This window comes from Leuciscus leuciscus, assembly GCF_965113295.1.
Source record: "Leuciscus leuciscus genome assembly, chromosome: 8".
NCBI lineage: Eukaryota > Metazoa > Chordata > Actinopteri > Cypriniformes > Leuciscidae > Leuciscus > Leuciscus leuciscus.
Window position 1 is genome coordinate 38,029,482 of NC_138732.1, and position 9,693 is coordinate 38,039,174.

At 36.4% G+C, this 9,693-nt stretch overlaps 1 protein-coding gene across 1 annotated transcript; it reads left to right on the top strand.

The window, feature by feature from the left end:
• Window positions 1–753: 753 nt before the first annotated feature.
• Window positions 754–3,705, top strand: LOC309505063 (L-threonyl-[L-threonyl-carrier protein] 4-chlorinase). Its single transcript, XM_082178445.1, has 8 exons — window positions 754–854; window positions 991–1,037; window positions 1,384–1,624; window positions 1,997–2,240; window positions 2,334–2,425; window positions 2,503–2,642; window positions 3,078–3,182; window positions 3,267–3,705. Exons 3-8 carry the CDS (start codon window positions 1,498–1,500, stop codon window positions 3,348–3,350), a joined length of 792 nt encoding a protein of 263 aa, XP_082034571.1. The 5' UTR covers window positions 754–854; window positions 991–1,037; window positions 1,384–1,497; the 3' UTR covers window positions 3,351–3,705.
• The last annotated feature ends 5,988 nt before the right edge of the window (window positions 3,706–9,693 follow it).

The following is a 9,693-nucleotide window of genomic DNA, read 5'->3' on the forward strand; positions in this document are numbered from 1 at the left end:
GATTGTACCCCCCCAATTCTTAAGACAACACAAGTTTATATATATAAGGAATATAAAAAAAAAAAATGACCATGTCATTATTGCTAGATAGTTTGTTCTATTGTTTCCTCTGTAAACAGCTATTTATTTAATAACTGAAATAAGTTGCACATAATTTTTAGAGAGAAAAAACACACAAAAAAATACTATAAATGTCACACATGTAATAAAATGGACATTGTTTTATTATAAATCTTTAGAGGTAGAAATATGTTTTATTTTAATAAAAATTAAGCCATTATTTTGTTCACCTTTAAACAAAGTCAGGGGATGTAAGGATGGATTTGAATGGATAAAAACTATGTATATAGTTTCATATATAGTACAATATTTAGTAAATAACTATGGGTATGGGATGTATAGCCTCTAAGTGTCTTTGAATAAATGTTTTCACTTTACCACAATGCCAACCAATAGGTGACAAGCTCACATTCAGCACGCGCTGAGAGCTGTCAGTTTCCCATTGTGTTTAGGTGAGTAAGTAATATCCAGTGACAGATACACACAAAGAATTACTCACAAAAGGAAATGCTCTTTTTGGAGTGCCTTGAAATTCCCAGCATCATCAGTAGAACATTATTGCAACATATATTGTATTCAATGTTTACACACCCTATGATATAAAAAAAAAAAAAAAAAATAAAAAAAAGTTAAAAATATGCCCTTTCTTTTCTTCCCTGGAATCTTAACAGGTATGTATGATGATGTAATGGAGGAGGAGCCTGATTCTCAAATGATTATAAATATTCACAGTTTTAAGGTAAAGAGCACAAACACCTCAGGAAGAAACAGCCTGAACAGCAGAGAAGCAGCAGGTATTGCTGATCTTTATTTCATGTATGGCTGTTATTACATTTTCTGTACTTTTTCAATTGTTTTATACATTTGAGTGTGTGTTTGTTTGTTTTTTGGTCATTTTGATTATTATTATTATTATTTTCATCTTTCCAGCTTGCACCAAGACTCAGCAGAAAGAAACCAACAGCTTCCAGACTCAGGTGCGTGTTTCTTGTTGTTGCCAAACTCAGTGAACTTTAGCACTGAAAATCAGTGCACTAGACAGATGGCTAAATAGATGGCAGCATTTAACTGCTAACTGTGACTCGCCTCCACCCTTAAATGCTTAAGAGTAAGTTGTTCTCCCCATGTAATTGCTCAGGGACCATTGCTTCCAGGCACCATAGGACTCTCTGTCCCTGAGTAAATAACCCAGAATAAATTTGCCATGAATAAATGAGGTGGTGTAAGGCCAAGACAAGGAGGTTTTCAGAAGTCAAAAAAGGAAATGCTAGACTGAGCATGGACCCAAAGTTTAATTTCCATCGTTCTCTCTCTGTACCACAGGTTATAAAAACAGGTTCTCTCTCCCTGTGGAGTTTGCACAGCTGAGATTAAGCCAAGCTCTTGAGAAAGATTGAGACAAACCAGACAAGCGGAAGTTTCCCTGCCGTTTCAGACATGAACAGAGACGCTGAGATTCAGGCCCAGTACGAGAAGCAGGGGTATCTGTCGGCTCTTCCCATCCTGAGTCCAGAAGAGCTCCAGCAGGCCCGGGATGCCTTCGCTGGGCTGGAGAGAAAGCATGGTGAGGTTCGGTATCATTGATCTGCCTGCAATGACAACATTATATGAGAAATGAACTGAGCTGGACAATGACATCATGGTTTTCTCCAGAGTGGTTAAATATAAATGAACTAAATTAATAACTTTTTTACAACAAAAATGAACCATCACTGAACTTACTTAAGCTGGACTGTGAAGCTATTTTCATCTAGAAACAAACTTTGTTGCATTATTTTCCTTTTATCACTGTAAAGCTGCTTTGAAACAATCTGTATTGTATAAAGCACTGTATGAATAAATGTGACTTGACTTGACTTCAGTGGATCTGCTGCATTCCTGTTGTTGGCTTGGACTCAAGGTTTGGAATTGAAATAACCCAGGTATTCTTTTACAGGTGAAGATTACACTGCTTACAGCCTTCATAACATCCACAAGGATCATGACTGGGTGATGGCGCTCGCCAAGCACCCTCGGCTTCTTGAGGTGGTCACTGCAGTTCTGGGGCCCGACGTCATCCTGCTGGACTCCAGATTCATTTGTAAATATCCAGTCCGAAAGCCAGAAAGCAATGGCGTCATCCAATTGAGCAGTGATAAGATGGAAGGACTTCCGTTTGTGGCCTGGCACCAGGACATGACGTAAGCACTATTCCACATAATCTAATGTTTTTTTGGGGGTTTTTTTGGGGGGGGTTTCTATTGGCTCAGATTTCATCATGTTTTGGTCTTTAGGTACTGGGGTTTTGATGGAGGTCCCGTTCTGTCTGTCTGGCTTGCCCTTGATGACTCGCTTGAGGACAATGGAGCACTGCAAGTTATTCCAGGTACAAGCACTGCTCAATGTGCCTCGATGTCTGATTTGTAATGGGAAGTGTCTAAATTGTCCTTATTTATCCAACAGGTAGTCACCACGCCGGTCTTCTGCCCCACCACCAATCAAAACGAGCTGGGAACATGCTGAGTGTCAATCAGGAGATCCCAGAGGAGCTGGTGCAGTCAGAGAATGCCCTCTTATGCCCACTTCAAGCTGGTCAGATGTCTGTGAGTGTGAATATGTATTTATATGTTTCCCTGACATTTCTTTAATGTCTGAAAAAACAATATGCAGTGTCAGAATGCAGGTGCACTACCCGTCAAGGTTACACTTTATTTCGATAGCCCACTTTAGACACTTTAAGAACCATAATTTGCAACTACATGTCAACTACCAGAGTATTAGTAGTAGACTGTTATTTTCTGCAAATATGTGAGCCTTCTGATTCATTAGCCACTGTAAGTAAATAACTAGAAGAATAGCAGTAATGCAGTAAATGGTAAAACTGTTTGCGCTCCAAACCAGTGTGTAAATGAGCTGTTTTGAACGGCAAAAAAATTAAATATAAGCAGATGAGACCGGAACCCAGACACAGTCAATATGTCTGAGTTTAATTTAAGCATTTTCCAAGCATTCATTGTCTGAATTCTGTTCCCACACAGGTCCATGATGGACTTCTGGTTCATGCCAGCGATCCCAACACATCTAACAGGAGGCGCTGTGGCTATGTCATCCGATATGTCCCTACATGTGCTTATCCAATCCAGGTAAAAATCTTTCTCAGTTTACAAAATCATGTAGTCATAGATATTTAGCAGTAAAGATCATAAATATGTGTGCTTTCCTGACAGGACCCTGAGCGGCCCAGGAGTTTTCCTGACACAGTGCTGGTCAGCGGATTTGACAAATACAACCATTTCGCCTCCAAACTGTGACCGGCTAATGCTGAACTCTTTATTTAAGGCATGGGTGCTTTGGCTATAGGAACTAATTAATCTCTAACAGTGTGTGTCCCCTCGAATGAAACATCAAATTTTTAGCTCTTATTTATTATTATTTATAATATTAACAATAGTTGACAATCAAAGAATAAAGTTCAATATTTTTCTATGCGATATTTACTTTGTTATAGCACTACAGTTATTCAAACTTTGGGTATGTATCTTTCAGGCTTTTCCGGAAATCATGTGTCATGGGATTTTAAGCTATGATCTTATGTGTCCTGTAACTGAACTGTCAAATTCTGAACATTGACCTGATCTGAAATGCTCAATAAACTGTTCAATATTACCTTTGGATGTTTTAAGTCATTTGCAACATATTCAACAAATCTTTGTCGAAAATCACAACACATTAACTTAAGTATTCCACATGTGGTATCAGACCAGCAGATGCCTCGCTCAGTAAAATATGATTAAAATCATACAGTGTAATGTCTAAGGTTCTTACCAATACTAACCACATAGAAAGTGAAATCTGGCATGCTAATGTTGGTTCAGGCTGTATTATATATACAAATGGTCTGTGTCCAGTGGCAGTGTTGCTTTGGCTGTTGATGCAATATGTCATTTGAACCTTGGTCTGGGTTTAGTAAGTCCGATACAAAATAAAGACTACAGAATATATAAAATAAAGAAGAGAAAGGAAAGAGCAGCAACAATACATATGCAGTCTTGATCTTGTTATAGTCTTGTTCTTGAAACCTCTAGACACATCGAAACATGGGCCCGCATGGGCGTACATTTCATCTAACAGTAGGGGGGACAATAAACAAAAAAACACTAAGGAGACACTAATAATACAGCCAAAATTGAACTACTTACACAAAGGCTCATTAAGATGCTTAAATATGAGTTAGATTCATAGGTTCATCAAGCGGTCACATTATAATTATTAAATTATCTTGTGTCCTCCACATATATTTTTGGGTTTCGTCTGGGACATACAAGCCCACTGATCTGCCACTTAACATCATATTGAGCAAATCCCAACACAACGGTAGATCTACAATATTAACCTAATATCAGTTCACACATACATGTAGGCTTATCGCTGTGTTAGTTGTAGTGGGTGACTTACTATCCAACAAGCTCCTGTTTTAAACAAGCTACCAAACAAGCTAGGTAACATTATAATCGCTGACATAGCTGACTCATGGAAAAATATATCGGATTTCATATTTTTTTCATTTTTTTCATGACTAATGTATTAATGACACAGCATCATCTGTATTAAAGAAAAAAGAATCACTTAATCCGATGATTAAAGTGAATAAGATAGCCTTGACAGCCGACTAGTTCCACAACTACTGAAGAACTTGTTTCTGTCTTTCACTGGACTCAAAATGTTTCTGAACATAAATCTTTTGTATTGTTTTACTAAACACATTTTTTTTTTTTTAAGTATATATTATTTACAATACACTGCATGGTTTTTAATGCTATTTTTAGTGGGGGACAACCCTCAGATGGGGTAGGTCCTGACCCCCAACCTCCCACGATTTCTGCCTAAGCCCGTATGCATAAAACTTCTCAGATATGCTCTTAAGAATAGTCTTAAGCTTTGACTTAAATGTTAAAAAATTTGTTGCGTAGGAGACTTTTATGAAGAAGCTAAAAGCAACTTTCATCAAGTCTAAGACTGATTCTTAAGTGCTGACTGAAGTGGCACTTAAGTGTTGTGAACTAAGGCCTATAATAATGTCAACCCAAAATGGCCGCCCTCAACCACTGAATCAGCCAATAGTGATCCAATAGTGAGGTCACAGCAGCATGACACCAATCATTCAATTGAGACACTGAAACTTTAATATTTAAATTTATTTTATTTTATTTAAAATCTTTATATTGTGCAAAATTATCATGAATTAGTATTGATGCTGTGGAATCCTCTCCTCATTTGCAGTTGGAGCGATGATGCAAACATGAGTTCCATCAGTGGATCCAACAACTTGAGGAAGCTTGCAGTCCTCATAAAAGTGGCTTGCTTTTGCCACATGGTTTGAAGATCAGTTGGAAAGTCAATGAACTGCCAAACAGTAGTGGGCAAAAGTGAGGCAAAGGAAACAGATTCACCCTTTATTCAAATAGTATTAAAAATGTGTTAAAGATTTTGTACGCATATTGGGTAGTTGTGCTTGGAGTTAAATATTGTATTTGTGATAATGCAATGAAATATGCCAAATCGTGTGAAGAAATGATGAACACATGCAAAAACAAGATAGAACCAGAGAAATATTAATAACCGAGTATGTTGTTGTCAAAGTTTTCATTTTCCTGTGAGCTTTTTTAATTATTTTTACCTATAGCTGTAGTTTGCCTTTTTTGCCAAATCATTTTGTCAGATAAATACCTTCACTAAGTTTAGTGTGTTGTTCTTCCTTCATATTTTAAAATAATTATCATAATTAACATAATTAAAACATTTAAAATATTTTGATGGTTTAAGACAACTTGTAAGGTCATTAAAAAAATAATTAAATAAATAAATAAAAAACCTCTTTTGGCCACTACTGTATGTTTGGTGTGGTCAGTGCCACAATAGTGCTATTGAAACCCTGCTTACAGTGGACTGATGAGCTCAAGTCATCACCGGTGCACTGCTGCATTCTTCCAGTCGACAAAAAATGTCCTTATTACTTTCATTACTGCAGTCAGAGCATTGATTTGTAGAGTGGGAGAAGTTATTACATTTCTTACAAGGTCAGTTACAAAAACAAGACCTTTACGATCAAAATGTTATCGTTTCATCAACGCCCTGTCATCATTTAACTCCAATACATTATATATTTGATGGAAAGAATGTCCTCCTCCTCTCTGCTGTCATCTTGTTACTCCTAACAAGGTTAGGATACCTCTCCAGCACTATTAAATCATTTAGGAGCTGAGACCTAGTCTTAACTTGTCATTCTTGGAATTTTGACACACTTAAGACACAATTTTTACTCTGAGAGGCTTTATACATGCTTTATACATATGGAATTGTGATTTTGCATGAGCAAGAAACGGAAGCAGCAGTTTCGTTGTGTTCTATTGCTTCATGATCATGTGAAGGAGTCAATATTTCCTGAGTGTTGTAACATGGAGCAGTCAGAAAATAGCTGTGGTAATGTCATCAATATCATACACTACCATCACCTTTCACTTTGGTTACACTTTATTTTGAGGTGTCATTGTTACAGTGTAATTATATATTTAAGTACTGAGTAATATTAAGCAACTACATGTACTATAGGGTTTGGGTAGGATTAGGATTTGGTTGAGTGTTTACCATAGTATTAATTTACTGTTAATACTATGGTAAGTATGTAACATACATATGTAACAACGACACTGTAAAATAAAGTGTTACCACTGACTTTCAGGAAAGATAGTAAAAAAAATGTTATCAAGATAATTTGTTTGCCTAGCAATCATTGAAATGTAGCTATAGATCCAATTATTTGACTTACATAACCTAAAGTAGCCAGGTTACTTTAAATTCACTTTATTCAAAATTGATTATTCTTTGTTTTACAATAAAGTTATTGTGTAAATTAGATAGCGTGGATCTTATTTCAGCAAATTAGCTCTCATTGTTACATCGATCTATCCCCGGCTAGTGTTACAACAGTAGTGGGGTAGGTTGTAACAACAGAACTCTTTGTGTTTGACATGAACTCACAAAATATGTGATTGTGTAGTACACGTCCAAGTGAGTTTTGCCACAAATGTGGATATCGTGTTTCAAAGTTTAAGAGATAAAGCACAAACAACCACTGAGTTACTGATGCTCAAACAAAAAGTGTTACTTCCGTCCCCGGTTTCCCCTATTTATTGATTTAGTCATTATCACTGTGAAAAGCACAAAAAAGTCAATCATTACTTATAAAAAAAAAAAAAAGGTACAAACAATTCTAATGTCCTATAGATTACCTATTTCCTCTTCCTGCTACAGGCTGAGATTTCAACAGTCCTATAAGAACATTACAGATCACACTGTACGACATGGATCTAATAAACTTGGGTACGACATGTATGTAATCTGTATGATAATGACACCTGACTATCACAGGCTACATATGACGCAAGTTAGTAAATAAGAATAAAACGTCATCAGCGTGTGCTAGTGGTAAACAAATAGAGCAAGATCAATCTCATTGGATCAAAACAAAAATTTATGCTGGGATCGGAATTAAAGTTACATATAGCCAGGCAAATAATACAACGCGTAGAAAAGGCTAAACTGTTGGGTTTGGTTATTGATAGTAGTCTTTCTTGGACAGAACACATAAATACTATTGTTAACAGAATGGGATGCAGCATTGCATTAACTAAAAAAATGTGTCATTATGTGGATCAGGAAACTTTAAAAATAGTAACAGAGTCATTAATATTATGTCACTTGTCATACTGCACTGAGGTGTGGTCCTCTGCATCTAAAAAGGACTTGACAAAAATTCAGGTTGGGCAAAATAAAGCAGCAAGACTTGTTCTGGGCTGCTCAATTAAAATAAGTAGAGATCAGATGTATTCTACTCTTTCATGGCTCACTTTAAACCAAAGAATAACAGTTACTTTAAGCACTATGATATTTAACACATTGACAATGAAAATGCCTATTTCTCTGTTTAATCAAATAGTATATTGTAACTCTGTGCACAATCATAACACCAGAAAGGCAAATAACGGTCATATAACGACCCCCTATCCAAAAACTAATTTTATGAAGAAAACCGTCCTGTATAGAGCTATTGTCATCTGGAATAACTTTCCCATTGAAGTTCGTCAGCTTTGTAATAAGCTGTCATTTAAAAGAAGTCTAAGGTGTTATGTGTTGATGTAGGTTTTTATATGTTTTGATTAAGGTAATTGTAAATCATATTGTATTTATGTTTCGTCTTGTTATGAATCGAAACTAGATTGTATGTATGTACGAGTGTGTGTGTGTTTGTATGTATGTGAAATGTGTATATGTGTTAACTGTGATGATTGAAATGTTGTTGGTTGTTGTAATGTCATTTTTTAGAATGGACCCCTGGAAGACTAGCTGATTGCACAGACTTTCAGCTAATGGGATCCTTAAAAATAAACAAATTTAAAAAAATCACACTTCAGCAGTTGTGGTTTTTATGTGTACTGAAAAAAGAGAAGGAACGAGGAGAATATGGATGCGGTAATGGCTAGGGAAAAGAGGCCAGATTGGCATGACAATTTTGCAAATTGAGTTTGAGGAAAGTAGTTTTGAGGGTCCCTTTTGAACATTCTGTTGACTATAAGTAACTTTGCAACTACATGTCAACTAGCTCTCATTAGAGTATTAGTGTACTGTCTGCTTGATATCTGATAACTCTTTATTGTGATGGTCCTCCAACAGACACTCTACTGACTATAAGTAACTTTGCAACTACATGTCAACTTATTCTAGCCCTAACCCTACCAGTCTACTAATACTCTACTAATACTCTAATGAGAGTTAGTAGACATGTAGGTGCAACGTTACTTATAGTCAACAGCATGTGTTAAAGGGACCATCAGAATAAAGTGAATCCTTAAGTTTTAGCGCCAAGTCATGTTGATCAATACGCCATTTCATGTTGCATTTTTATTGGCTAGTCAGACGTAGGTCACACACACTGTGAGACGATCATGCTTAATTTATGACACTGTCAGATAATTATCGCAGGCTATCTTTGGTCGCAAGACGGTGACAACGACCGTCTTTAAACCTCTCTCACTGTACGATGTAGGAGTCACGACCTCAGAAATCACCACGATTGGTCATCTTTCGTCTGGGACAGCCCAAAATCTTTAGAATGTGTCTGATTTCCTATCAGGTTGATCAAATTTAAAACATATTCACTTATTTTCCCTTTTTTTATGTTTTTCATGTCAGTATATGAGGATTTAAAGAATGAACCCTTTTCACATTTCAGGGTTTGGCCATGGAAGTAAATGATAGCGGGGTAAGCCGCACCTCTGGCTTATAGAGGTAAATGGGATAGCAGAGCCATTTTAATTTCAGTGTTCCCTTTAGGTCGAAAAATTCATCATCACATCACACCTACAACTGTCCAAAAGGGAAAAGGAGAGAGAGATGGATTATGGCAATGAGAAGAGAGAACGTGGCAAAGTGTTGACTAGTTTACTAGTGTATTAGATCATATCCCACAGTGATCTAAATATACTTTAGAAATGTCTATAATAAAGTCATCATCTGTGATAAGAATATGACATTTCAACATGAGGAAATAAGATAATGTGGCAGGTCTAATGAAATATATCCTGCCTGCAGGTGGCT